General features: G+C 43.0%; 1 protein-coding gene across 1 annotated transcript in view; it reads right to left on the bottom strand.

Moving 5' to 3' along the window:
- Window positions 1-626: 626 nt before the first annotated feature.
- The window catches only part of LOC120065880 (nuclear pore complex protein Nup160-like), a 30,484-nt gene continuing 16,821 nt past the window's right edge, over window positions 627-14,289 (bottom strand). The window contains exons 16-32 of the mRNA XM_039016923.1: window positions 11,258-11,266; window positions 9,532-9,652; window positions 9,359-9,429; window positions 8,956-9,118; window positions 8,559-8,628; window positions 8,253-8,351; window positions 5,924-6,040; window positions 5,462-5,749; window positions 3,713-3,818; window positions 3,358-3,579; window positions 2,872-2,982; window positions 2,556-2,679; window positions 2,224-2,322; window positions 1,926-2,067; window positions 1,635-1,760; window positions 849-944; window positions 627-710 (exon numbers count right to left, since the gene is read on the bottom strand). Of these exons, the coding sequence (XP_038872851.1) occupies window positions 627-710; window positions 849-944; window positions 1,635-1,760; window positions 1,926-2,067; window positions 2,224-2,322; window positions 2,556-2,679; window positions 2,872-2,982; window positions 3,358-3,579; window positions 3,713-3,818; window positions 5,462-5,749; window positions 5,924-6,040; window positions 8,253-8,351; window positions 8,559-8,628; window positions 8,956-9,118; window positions 9,359-9,429; window positions 9,532-9,652; window positions 11,258-11,266 (2,048 nt within the window). The remainder of the gene's footprint in view (window positions 711-848; window positions 945-1,634; window positions 1,761-1,925; window positions 2,068-2,223; window positions 2,323-2,555; window positions 2,680-2,871; window positions 2,983-3,357; window positions 3,580-3,712; window positions 3,819-5,461; window positions 5,750-5,923; window positions 6,041-8,252; window positions 8,352-8,558; window positions 8,629-8,955; window positions 9,119-9,358; window positions 9,430-9,531; window positions 9,653-11,257; window positions 11,267-14,289) is intronic.

The raw sequence follows: 14,289 nt of genomic DNA on the forward strand, positions 1-14,289 counted from the left end.
CACGTTAGGTCCCTTGATACCAACTGAGCAACAAACATTTGAAACCTTGTAGAATCCATGCCCAAAGAATTCAGGCTGTTCTGGATGCAAAGAGTGGTCTGACCCAGTACTAGATGGGTGTACCTAGTAAACTGGCCAGTGAGTGTATACAGTAGATGTAAATGCAACAAGCAGGTAAGACGGACACTTTTCCCCCATTCCTCTTTTCCATATTCTTGAGCCCTCACTCAACGTTAGCCTGAAATTAGACAACACAAAATGTCTGGCACAAAACAATCTGGCGAAGTGCATAAGAATAAGTCAGTTTAATTTACCCTTATACAAAAATGCATGTATTTCCCTTCTTCCATTGAGTCTGTTTTGTGTTCCAGAGAGTCATGGCCATAGTGAGACAGCACCTGGAGGGGCAGTGGGGCCAGGCTGTACCCGATTCTCCACCCACCTCCTAAAGTGTGCACCTCCATCTTCCCCGTCATGGAATTAGCAATGGCGGAAACATCCCCCAGCCAATTCTTACACCAATCCAATGCTTTGAAATCCATGACTGAGTGTGCAAGTGCACACTTTGGTAGCAGAGTAGAATCTGGATGCAAGCAGTACTGTGCTTTGACTGACAGACGGTGCTTCTACTGGGCCTGGAGCCTTCTCCTCGTCGTCTGGTCCACCAGTTTGTGGTAGTCATTCAGCTTGTCCTGCAGTTTCTTGTACATCTGAGATGGAGAGGACAAGTAATGAGGAGCGTGGTGGTGCATGTTAATTTTTAAACTGAGGACAGTCATGTCAGGTTTCATGTCAGTCAGCACAGGTTGGCAAACCGATTTCAAAAATAGTATTTCGAATCAACTTACTCTGGCGTTGGTCTGGGTCTCGTTGAGCGACTGGAGGAGCTGGTCGATGGATGTGTGTGGGAGCCACACCAACGGCGCTGTGGCTGAGAGGGGCCTCTGTACAACACACCATTACCAGAGAGATTTTTTTTTTTTAAAGGACAAACATTTGACTTTTCAATCTGTTCTTATCAATCCATTATTTTGACATTTTAGACCCTTCTCTAGAGATAAGAATCAAGTGTGTTCAACTAAGATGGGTAAAACAACCATGCATCATAAACATGGGAAGTGACGTACACCGAGTGTACAAAACATTCGGAACACCTTCCTAATATTGAGTCGCATCCCCTTTTGCCCTCACAACAGCCTCAATTCGTTGGGGCATGCACTCTATAAGGTGTCGAAAGCATTCCACAGGGATGCTGGTCCATGTTGACTCCAATGCTTCCCACAGTTGTGTAAAGTTGGCTGGATGTCATTTGGGTGGTGGACCATTCTTGATACACAGGAAACTGTTGTGTTAAAAACCCAGCAGCGTTTTAGTTATTGACACAAACAGGTGCACCTGACACCTACTACCATACCGTTCTTTTGTCCTACCCAGTCACCCGCTGAATGGGACACAAATATTCCATGTCTCAAGGCTTAACAATCCTTCTTTAACCTGTCGCCTCCCCTTCATCTACAATGATTGAAGTGGATTTAACAAGTGACATCAATAAGGGATCATAGCTTTCACCTGGTCAGTCTGTCATGTAAAGAGCAGGTGTTCCTAATTTTTTGTACACTCAGTGTATAGTGTACCTCGATGCCAAAGTACTGGTGTCCCTTCCCCAGGAGGGCATCTACATACTCCAACACCAGCTCAGCTGCTGCCTCCAGCAGGTCGTAGTTCAGGTAGAGCCGTAACAACGCTGCAGCATCCACCCCCTAAACAAAACAAGCTTGTTTTATCATACATGGGGAGCAAATACAACTACAAAAAGTTACATTTATGGACTCTTCCATTTAATTCATATCTAGGGGTCCTTCTCAGAAAATATGTCCTGCATTTAGGGCAATATAAATACATGCACAAATAGTGCGCTCTCTTACCTTGTAGGCGTTGACCAGCCAGTCGGGCAGCGGTACACCGTGTGACAGCAGCCTGTTGATGACACAGCGATGGTGCTGAGCATTCTGGGTAGGATGCTTCTCCAGGTAAGAGGCCAGAAGTCGCCACGCCTCATCTGTCGCACTGGCGGAAAGTCATTTTTAAAATGTTTTACATGATTTCACTTCTATTTTTATTGTTCAAGTTGACCTTTTTAATATTCCCAACTGCACCACAAGGTGGACAATGTGGTATTAACTAGCCAATTTGTACCATGAAGAGTTCATACATTTAACCAACCTTGATTCTTTGGTTGTGATGGTACACAGCTGATTGGCAGCCAGCCAGTTCCAGGCTTCATTCTGATTCTCCTCTCCACCGTACTGTAACTTTATACACCTGGAAATACAAACTGCAAGCATCACCACACCACTATCAAACCACACGAAGGAAACCCCTATATCTACATGTTAGTTCAGACAAAGCAAGACCGATTACTTTGATGTGATCACTACAGGCTGAATACTAACTGCATGCATAACTAGGAAATTCACGTAAATCATGCATTGTCAACGAGAGATATGCGTATAAATTCAAGTCACTCCATGCAGTTGACCTTGCCCGTTACTTACTTGAAGGCAAGTCCCTCGAAGACTGAAGTGAGGGAGAGTTTGAAGGTCTGGCAGAGAGAGAGGGCACAGTCGAACAGTCCCGATTGGACCAGTAGAGACACCATCTCCACTGCAGAGGTGCTGCCTGCAACACCACACACAGAACTGTGTTACATTTCTGGTGTTCGATTAAGGGTTTTGTTTCCTTACAGGAATAATGTTCCCCCCTCTAAATGATCACATTAAGAGGTATCAAGGCAAAACAGCATTGGTGATGGCTTACTGACAAGTCACTTTCCATTCACTTTTGGGAATATGTTATCAGTGTTGTTTGTACCTGCAATGGCAGCGGAAGGTGGGTGATGCTGAGCCAGGGTGAGGCGGCTACGGGCAAGGGCGTACTCCTTCTGAAGGTCCTTCAGCTCCAGGATGTCCATCTGACCACTCACTGCAGGGACACAGATGTTAACTCAAAATGACACAACGACAAGGTTCCAGTTTAACAACGTTTACGCAACAGTATTAGCACAATATGCGGTTGCCATTGCACTCAGGCCAGGATCATCAACTACGAGACACCGGCGCAGGCGCACTAATAACAGAGTAATAGCCCCGTAATAACAGAAATATAGAGATACTTAAAACATGAACTTAACAATGGACAAACAATTACAATACTGTAGAATTTAAAGAGCATGTCATCAAACACATTTCCCACCATGTCCCAAACATAGTGGTGTAAAGATAGTAATGACCAAAAAGGAACATTTATCGCGGTAATTATAATAATCACAAATCGTTATCTATGCCTATAGTATCTCACCTGGACCAGTAGTAAACTCTCCATCGTAGTTCCTCTTTGGTGATGCAGCGGGCCTCTCATACACCGCTCCAGAGGTGGGTTGGACAATCCAGGCATAGTCAGATCTGATGAGCCGTAGACAGTTGAGGGAGGCCAGGCAACAGTTGACCTGTTTCTGTAGACCCAGCTGTGTCCTCACCTCCCGGCCCAGACGCATGCCGTACTCAAACATCACCGTACCCGCTGGAGGACACAGATAGGGCCAAACACATCAAAATAAAACACACACAAAATGGAGAGTGAGTAAAAAGAAATACCACCAGGCTCATTTATAAACAGAGTGCTAATATCTGACAGAGTCCCAGGTTCCTCTCACCTTTCCTGTAGTTGTGTCTGTTGATGTGGAAGGCGTAGAGCAGCTCGTAGTAGTTGTGGGACATCAGGTCCACTGCTCTGGCTCTGGACTCTATGATGCTGACCACCTGCAGCCAGAAAAGAAGGTCAAACACTTGATCTGATGAATCTAATACATTTATATAGTCCATAATGCGCTCTAACCAAATGTAAAGAGAATGTACAGTCGTGGCCAAAAGTTTTGAGAATGACAAATATTAATTTCCACAACGTTTGCTGCTTCAGTGTCTAGATATTTTTGTCAGATGTTACTATGGAAAACTGAAGTATGATTACAAGCATTTCATAAGTGTCAAAGGCTTTTATTGACAATTACATGAAGTTGATGCAAAGAGTCAATATTTGCAGTGTTGATCCTTCTTTTTCAAGACCTCTGCAATCCGCCCTGGCATGCTGTCAATGAACTTCTGGGCCACATCCTGACTGATGGCAGCCCATTCTTGCATAATCAATGCTTGGAGTTTGTGGGTTTTTGTTTGTCCACCCGCCTCTTGAGGATTGACCACAAGTTCTCAATGGGATTAAGGTCTGGGGAGTTTCCTGGCCATGGACCCAAAATATTGATGTTTTGTTCCCCGAGCCACTTAGTTATCACTTTTGCCTTATGGCAAGGTGCTCCATCATGCTGGAAAAGGCATTGTTTGTCACCAAACTGTTCCTGGATGGTTGGGAGAAGTTGCTCTCGGAGGATGTGTTGGTACCATTCTTTATTCATGGCTGTGTTCTTAGGCAAAATTGTGAGTGAGCCCACTCCCTTGGCTGTGAAGCAACCCCACACATGAATGGTCTCAGGATGCTTTACTGTTGGCATGACACAGGACTGATGGTAGCACTCACCTTGTCTTCTCCAGACAATCTTTTCTCCAGATGCCCCAAACAATCAGAAAGGGGATTCATCAGAGAAAATGACTTTACCCCAGTCCAATCCCTGTACCTTTTGCAGAATATAGGTCTGTCCCTGATGTTTTTCCTGGAGAGAAGTGGCTTCTTTGCTGCCCTTCTTGACACCAGGCCATCCCCCAAAAGTCTTCGCCTCACTGTGCGTGCAGATGCACTCACACCTGCCTGCTGCCATTCCCGAGCAAGCTCTGTACTGCTGGTGTCCCGTTCCCGCAGCTGAATCAACTTTAGGAGACGGTCCTGGAGCTTGCTGGACTTTCTTGGGTGCCCTGAAACTTTCACAACAACTGAGCCGCTCTCCTTGAAGTTCTTGATGATCCGATAAATGGTTGATTTAGGTGCAATCTTACTGGCAGCAATATCCTTGCCTGTGAAGCCCTTTTTGTGCAAAGCAATGATGACGGCACGTGTTTCCATGCAGGTAACCATGGTTGACAGAGGAAGAACAATGATTCCAAGCACCACCCTCCTTTTGAAGCTTCCAGTCTGTTATTCGAACTCAATCAGCATGACCTAGTGATCTCCAGCCTTGTCCTCGTCAACACTCACACCTGTGTTAACGAGAGAATCACTGACGTGTCAGCTGGTTCTTTTGTGGCAGGGCTGAAATGCAATGGAAATGTTTTTGGGGGATTCAGCTCATTTGCATGGCAAAGAGGGACTTTGTTATGAAGAGTGATCAGATGAATTGCAATTAATTACATTCTGGAGTATATGCAAATTGCCATCATACAAACTGAGGCAGCAGACTTTGAAAATTAATATTTGTGTCATTCTCAAAACTTTTGGCCACAACTGTATGTGTGTCTACCTCATCGTGCAGGTTGACGTAGGAGAACTGGACCAGGTCCTGAAGTTGAGAACGCTCACACAGAACCACAACAAGCTGACGCAAACAGTCTAACTGGCTGCTGGAGTCAGGGTTCTGTGTGAGGGCTTCGTAGGCTTGGCTGTTGTGTCCTAGGTCCAGGTGATGCTTGAAGATGCGGGTCCACAGGGCAGCCTGACTCCTGGGGTCATTGACGGCCTCCGTGATAGCCAGAGTGGCTAGATGGATGACCAGCTCTGGCAGACCAACGTCCTCCAGCAACCGCAGCACCTAACACACACTTAAGAATAAGTAAAAACACTGTACCAATTTTTTTTTTTACTCATTCCACTCACACGCATCCAGATTGTGTTTGAAAGGGTTTGTAGGGCACGAGCACCCGACTACATTTAATAAATAATCCAATAATAATATATTATTTAAAGAACGGGTTCCCATAGTAACCTTGTTGTAGTACTGTAGTCTCGGTGCAGCCGCAGCTTCCTCCTCGGCTCCTGTCAATCTCAGAAGAAACTCCTCCCTCTCCACCTCCACCGCCGCCTCCTGGAAACACCGCAGTGCCTGGACACATGCCACAAATGGGGGTAAAAAAACAGCTACTGGTGTTGCTCTGTCACACCTGTGAAGCAACAACTCAGAGAAATATGACATATTTCATGCTTTCAGCCACTACACCTTCTGTACTACCGCAACAACTCTTCCCATAGTCATAATGGCACGTTGAAATGCAACCGCAACCCTTAAAGTGGAACTGACTGCATTTGAGCAACATGATATCTTATTAAAATATGTTAATGTGAACCCACAGGAAGCATGACACTTTTTTAAACATTTTCTGACAAGCGAGCACTTAGATATGGTCATTTTCAAGTTTACGTATACCAAGGCATTTGTGAAAGTTCTATATCAATATAGAGTGGAAAAGCAGCAATGCGTTTGAACAATTAACTGCAGTAAATATAACATCTCTCTCATCCAGAACCAGCGTCTACGCAGACCGGTGCGCCATAGCCAATCGGAGCTACAGTAGGCCTTTATTTGCCACAGGCCACTTTGAACTGGACTGTGTGTTTACAGGCAATTACAACAGTACGACTTTTGATCATTAGAACGCAGTCGCCAAAAGCCTCAAAATACACCTGCATGGATTTCTGCAAATATGTCAATACCACTTGGGAGTCCTCTTACGTTTGGGAATTTTACAGTCCTATTGATCAAACAAACATGAAAAGGTAGGCTCTCTCTCCCTCAGTTATGGACATCAACAACTAATGCTAGCCAGAGAAAGATGAGCTAACATCTAACGAAGGAACAGTAGATAAATCAAAACTTCAACTAGTTGGCCGTCAAAATTGTACTGATAAATGATAGGGAATTGTAGCCTTTTCGTTCTTCTGCAGCTTACCTGCTAACAACGCATGCTTGTCCCAACCAAGCACCCAAAGCTAACCGATTGTGTTGTCATTCCCAGCCTTTGTTACATTCGTCCGTCTTTTTATCCAAAATATTGAGCCTTTGAAACTGAAACAGTGCATCCCGAATGTAGGCAGCAAACATTGTACCAGGACAGCTGTGATTTACAACCTGATAGCAATAGTTTGGCTAGCTTGCTAGCTAGCTACCTCCAGACAAATGAGAGAACGCCTTACTCTGACCATTTTACTCAACCTAACAGAGCTGGTTAGGCTGTTTACATGTTATCCAGAGCGTTCATGACCAACTTACTTTCTTTGTGTTCGTTTACTGACACCGGCCACATTCAGCAGGTGTTGATGTTCGTAAATTCATCAGTTATTCTGAGCTCTGGCATACTCAGATGAGAGTGCTCTGAAATTGGAGTAGATAGCCAGAGTGAATTTGCGAACGCAAGAGATATGCTAACTGGATAACAGTCGTTTAAGTTCTTGCTAGCTAACCAAATGACACCTGCATCTCTAGCTGTGTATAGCCACCGGAAAACGATATGAGGGGAAAAAGTCATTCGACCCACATCTCCAATGACATGACATCTTCCTAGCAGATAGCTAACGTTGGGCTCCGTGTTTTTAGCTTGCTACGATAGCCTATTAGCCACATTATGACCGACTTGTGATCATCGCCCTTGTTAGTTTGATTGTATTGTCATTCCCAGCCTTTGTTACATTCATCTGTTTTTGTACAAAATTATGAGCCATTGAAACAGTGCATCCCTGAATGAAGGCAGCAAACATTGAACCAGGCCAGCTGTGATTTACCTGATAGCAATCATTTTTGACTACCAAGAAATGTACTGGTGAATTATATACACTGAACAAAAATAACACACAACATGTAGTGTTGGTCCCATGTTTCATGAGCTGAAATTAAAGATCCCAGAAATGTTCCATACGCACAAAAAAGTTTGAGAATTTGGCAGTACGTTGAACCGGCCTCACAACCGCAGACCACGTGTAACCAAGCCAGCCCAGGACCTCCACATCTGGATTCTTTACCTGCGGGATCGTCTGAGACCAGCCACCCGGACAGCTGATAAAACAGTATTTCTGTCTGTAATAAAGCCCTTTCGTGGGGAAAAACTCCTGATTGGCTGGGCCTGGCTACCAAGTGGATGGGTCTATGCCCTCCTAGGCCCACCTATGGAATGTTGAGGCAAATAAAAACAACAAAAGAAAGGTTCTATCTTAAAGTTTTGTCCCATAAATTGGGAATTTGATATTTTTGACTGATATGATTGTCTGTTTGTTCCATATGTGAAAAGAAGTTAAAACGCTGTCAGTTCCACTTTAAAACACACCTTCTGTCCCTCTCCGTTGGCCAGGTAACATTGGCCCAGCATGAAGCGGCAGGAGCCCACGTTAACCTGACACCACGGCCCAATGAGACGCACATACTCCTGAAGAGAGAGAAAAGCAGAGCTTAAGAAAATATTCTATTTAAAAATGCATCAGTTGGCTTTTTAATTAAATCTGCTTCAATCAATAAATACATATTTATTGTCCCAATTAGGACATTGGTTATGCAGTCAAGGTAAAAAAAACAAACATGATGCAACACAAATAAGTGTGTGAGAGGGTTGTAGAGTCCGTGAGAAGCGTCTCACCTGTAGTTGTGCATACTGGCAGTTGCCCATCAGACACTCAGGGAACTGGAAGCTAAGGTTGTTGGGCCAGCTACAGAGATAGTGTTAAGGGCCAACCTTGACATTATTTACAGTGCACCTCATTGCAACCCTCTAAGGCTAATAGTCAAATCGCTGCCTAAAGCACATCAAGTGTAGCTTTGCCTCGCTTTAATAGCATAGCATGTGCTAGCCATGTGGTGTGTAATAACCTTGCGTAAAGAATATTAACTCTAGCCTCGACTAGCCTAGCCGTGTATGAGGACAGAAATAACATTGCTTAAATATATGCCAGCTGTGTAGATAACCTTACCTAGGGAAACATCAACTTTTGCTTAGCCAAGCACAGTCGTGTGTGTGTGTAGGTGTGGTAGGATACAGTTGCTGAGCCAGCAGGGTGACCATGCTGGAGACCATGTGGGGCCAGTGGAGCAGGGCTGTGCCCGGGGAGGGGCTGTGCTGCTTGGAGTAGATTTGTGTAATGATGGCCTTCCGCGCTACGCTCTGGTAGAACAGCTCCACCACTGTCTGGGGGCTCCGGACTGAGGGGGAAAGAAAACGGAGTTGGATACAGGGATGTGATCAGGACAATATAGACAATCAGGAAAATTCAGACAAAAGTATGATATTGGTTTGGGTTAGCTAGGCATATTTCAATGATGTATGAATAGAGGAAAATGTCAGAAAAGAAAAAGCAGGAATTCCTGATTAAAACAGGGGAAAAAAGTAATCGCTTAGAGAGAGGCTTGAAGTCAACACGGAGGCTACACATAGCACCTGACCTGATCTGTTGCTGGCCATAGCTGGAGAATCAGACAGCTCCAGGACTGACAGGTGCTGCAGGTTGGCATCTCTGGAGGGAGAACACAATGTCAAATAGGCAAAATTCACTGAATTCAATACTGTGTGTTGTGTTGCGTTGGAGTGTGTGTCTGTTGTTTGTGTGCGTGCGTACATGATGTCAAGAGGCACGGTGGTGGTCAGGCTCTGGGTGATGTGTTTGAGGAGATAGTAGGAGGAGAGAAGCTGAGAGGAGCGGGGGATCAGGTCCTGTTGTAGCTGGAGCAGCTGAGGCCCTCCAACCGGGAACACCTGGAGAACACACACAATTAAGTCAGAAGAGCAGACTGTGTGTGATGTAGGGCGGACCATATTTAGTCGACTGGTCAATTGTTTGTTGGACGACCAAGATTTCTTCAGTCGAGCAGTAACAAAAAAAAAATTTCATTGTGTACAAGACACAAGACACCTGTCTGATTGTGCGCCTGTCTGTGTGGACTAATCCATTGTGGAGGCCGTGAGGATGGCAGTCCATCACTAAGACATGCGCTATTGAAATTGTATATGGTTATATTACCTAAGAACAATGGTGCAACACTAATACAAATATTTTATAACAAATGCACTTTCTCCCGCGTTGGATAGCGGTCGCTGTCCACGGTTCTGAAACATCAATGCGCTGTTGAATTGGCGCCTTTTCCTAGACCATGTTGCTATGTGCATAATAGCAAAGTTAACCAGCATATTGGTGTTGAGAACAATGCGGCGGAGGCAGCAGTTGGAGTTAGCAGAAGAGAAAAAAAGCACTTGCCTTAATTTTCAAAGAAAAGTGAGAGGAAACACCAACTTAATTAGGTCTATAATGAATAGCTTAACTTAAATGCGCCTGGCTTTATAAATCGTACATATAAACAGAAATAAGACTGTTTTGTGTGTTTGTTTAATAGCCTACTGATGCCGTGAGCACCAAGCCTCAGCCACTACATGTCGGTCAAACAATTTCACAAATGTGGCTGTTTTTAAATCTTTGCCATGCTGTAATAAAGGCTTAACACTTTTTTCCATTAGAACAGCCTCTGGTATTACTTTAAATTTATTTAGTGTTGTTTACACTTCCAAATTGTCAGAAAAAATATATATTTGTAATAACCCTCCGTTTTCTTGATATTATTGTCATTGTCATCATTATAATAAGTAATGTAATTATCATCAATAGGCTTTGTATAGCAGCCTTGTATGACAACCATCGAGCTGTAGGCCAAAGAGCGCATCCTGTTTAGTCTTAATACTGTAACTTAGGCATGTATTTCAATTAGTGATGCACCGATATTTTCCTTGCCAAAAAAACCCTGATACCGATACTTAATATTTTAGCGGCCTTTTAAGTATTCTAGTACAGTTAAATAGTTAACACGGACGCAGCGGTCTAAGGCACTGCATCTCATTGCAAGAGGCGTCACTACAGTCCCTGGTTCAAATCCAGTCTATCACATCCGGCCGTGATTGGGAGTCCCATAGGGCGGCGCACAATTGGCCCAGCGTCGTCCGGGTTTGGCAGTCATTGTAAATAAGAATTTGTTCTTAACTGACTTGCCTAGTTAAATAAAGGTTACACACACACACACACACACACACACACACACACACACACACACACAGTTATTTTGTTGGCATTTACGCATGTCCCCATTACCAGTAAAACATAATCAAAACCTTGTTCTTTCACTTACTTGCTGTGCTGTTTCGTTGTTCAGTCGTTTCATTCTCAACCAGGATTTCTATGGAACGCCGTTTGGATCTTTGCTATGGAATGTCGTTTGGGTGTTTGTGTGTCAATTAAAACCTGATGAGGATAGAGGGCGCTATTTACACTTTGGGGGAAAAACGTGCCCAATTTAAACGGCCTCGTACTCTATTCTTGCTCGTACAATATGCATATTATTATTACTATTGGATAGAAAACACTCTCTAGTTTCTAAAACCGTTTGAATTTTGTCTGTGAGTAAAACAGAACTCATTTGGCAGCACACTTTCTGACCAGGAAGTGGAAAGTCTGAAAATTATGCTCTGTTCAAGGGCCTGCCTATAAATGGGCATGACACGTATGAGTATACATGCACGTCATACACCTTCCCCAGGATGTCAAGATGCAGTGAGAGAAGAAATGGAGTGATTATCTTGGTCTGAGATGGAATACGTCCTCTTGGAATGACGTGTCACCCATTTTATGTTTTCAGGAAGGCGCGAAGTTGGTCCTGGATTTGCCATCTGTTTAGCTGCCGTTATAGGCGATTACTATCTCCGGCTTTGATTTTATTTGATACATGTGACCATATCATCGTAAAGTATGTTTTTTCAATATAGTTTTATTAGATTTTTGAAATTTATTCGGGACGTTAGGCGTGTTGCGTTGTGTGCCTTTGTTCAGAAAGGAGAGCTTCGAGCCACTTGGCCAGTGTGCTTGCTAAATCAGGAGGGAAAAACGATGTTCTAAATCCAAACAACGACTGTTCTGGACAAAGGACCCCTTGTCCAACATTCTGATGGAAGATCACCAAAAGTAGGACCCATTTTGTGATGCTATTTCATATATCTGTCGAACTGTATACTAGTAGTTTTGCGCCCAGATTTTGGGCACTCTCTCGCTATAACGTAAGGTGGATGTCGTAATGAAGATATTTTTAGAATTCTAACACTGCGATTGCATTAAGAACTAGTGTTACTATCATTTCCTATACAACATGTATTTTTTTGTAATGTTTATGAATAGCTATTTGGTCAGAATAGGTGAGAGTCTAATAGAAATATCCGCACATTCTGGGAAAAATAAGCTACATTAGCATAATGGATAACCACTGATTTCAGCTCTAAATATGCACATTTTCGAACAAAACATAAGTGTATGTATAACCTGATGTTATAGGACTGTCATCTGAGGAAGGTTTATGAAGGTTAGTGAAAATTGATATCTTTTGCTCGTTTATTCGCTAACGCTAACGTGCCTATTGCTATCGCGCCTTGATGAATGAATGCGGTTGTGTGTAGGCTATTGTAGTAAGCTAATATAATGCTATATTGTGTTTTCGCTGTAAAACACTTAAAAAATCTGAAATATTGGCTGGATTCACAAGATGCTTGTCTTTCATTTGCTGTACACGATGCATTTTTCAGAAATGTTTTATGATGAGTATTTAGGTATTCCACGTTGGTCTCTATAATTACTCTGGCTGCTTCGGTGCTATTTTTGACGGTATCTGTGATGGTAGCTGCAATGTACAACTGATTTATACCTCAAATATGCACATTTTTCGAACAAAACATAGATTTATTGTGTAACATGTTATAAGACTGTCATCTGATGAAGTTGTTTCTTGGTTAGTTTGGTTGGTTCTTGGTTAGTTAGGTTGGCTTTGTGCATGCTACCTGTGCTGTGAAAAATGTCTGTCCTTCTTTGTATTTGGTGGTGAGCTAACATAAATATACGTGCTGTTTTCGCTGTAAAACATTTTAAAAAATCGGACATGTTGACTGGATTCACAAGATGTGTATCTTTCATTTGCTGTATTGGACTTGTTAATGTGTGAAAGTTAAATATTTCTAAAAAATATTTTTTGAATTTCGCGCTCTGCCTTTTCAGTGGAATGTGGGAGGAGTTTTAACAGGTTTTAAGCTTGTTGACCAATCAGGACCTGAATATGACTGCATGTCACAATTTAACGCTTTCATAAAGAAATGTACGTAGTTATTACACAATCACTCGTATTTCATATGTCACAACGATTCATCGATACGTATGCTATGATGCTGGTAAAGTTGTCTTGCGCACCTATAGTGCTGGTCATTAAAAAAATAGCTAGCTCATGAATGCAAACAATGTTCTTCCCCAAAAACATAGCAAAACGACAATCTGTTTCAGTAGCTAGCTAACTATATAGTTAGGTCTCATCTAAAATAACCCTAATTAATAAGAGTTCTTATTTGATTAATGGTGGTCGGACCCATCTATGTGATAGTGGAATAGTGGAATAGTGGAATTTGCGCGTAGCCTTCAAAATAAATGTATGGCATAATCCGACTATTTGTATTAATTTGCATCACTGTCAATGACACTTTTATTTTGAAGGCTAACCGCAAAGTCCACTATTGTGCCTAATCCTTATTGTGGCTAGCTTCACAACACACAACCCGGTCCGGTCGAGCCTCACTAGCCAGATGACGCTTGCTGGCTGCTTATAACGTTAGCTTTGGGCAACAGGGTTAAGTAGCTGGCTAGCTATTTATTTTCATGAACTGAAGTTCAATTTCAATAGGCAAACAACAAGTGGCAACCCATCTAATACATACTCACAAGCATTCCTAAATCATTGCTAAGAATAATGAAAATGACTGCAGTTTCTACTGGTCATTGTTTTCAGGCTGGTTGTATTGGTGCTAGCTAGGTACCAAGCTAAAGCTAGCTACCTCAGAAGTTGGTCAAACAAATTATGCTTTATTACCAACGCGGTATTGAAAACACATCGGTCGTGGCCGGTGTTTGCAGACTTTTTTATACAGCTTTGACAGTGCTACTGTATCTTTTTTTGGCATGCAAAGACCCAAATGGCATTCCATAGTATGTATGTCGTGAAGGTAATAGCAGTGACACTATTACTGGGCAACTCCGGTAGAGCAACGTCTAAAAAATAGCACACTTGGTAGTGTGTACCGGTGCTCGACCAGATGGCGAAAGCCAACATCACCCACGACAGAGAACGGTTGATTGTCAAGGACAATGTATTCCATTATCTTGGCGTTAATGGATTTCGCCTTTTGAGTTGTCTCGCTAAAATGTTCTTACTCTTTCAAATGACTGCTCGATCCACACAGCAGACATTGTGGGCCAAGTTACGAATGCTGTGTTGCACGTGTAGCGCATAATTTTATGTAGGGTCAT

Source organism: Salvelinus namaycush, chromosome 21, assembly GCF_016432855.1.
Source record: "Salvelinus namaycush isolate Seneca chromosome 21, SaNama_1.0, whole genome shotgun sequence".
Classification (NCBI taxonomy): domain Eukaryota; kingdom Metazoa; phylum Chordata; class Actinopteri; order Salmoniformes; family Salmonidae; genus Salvelinus; species Salvelinus namaycush.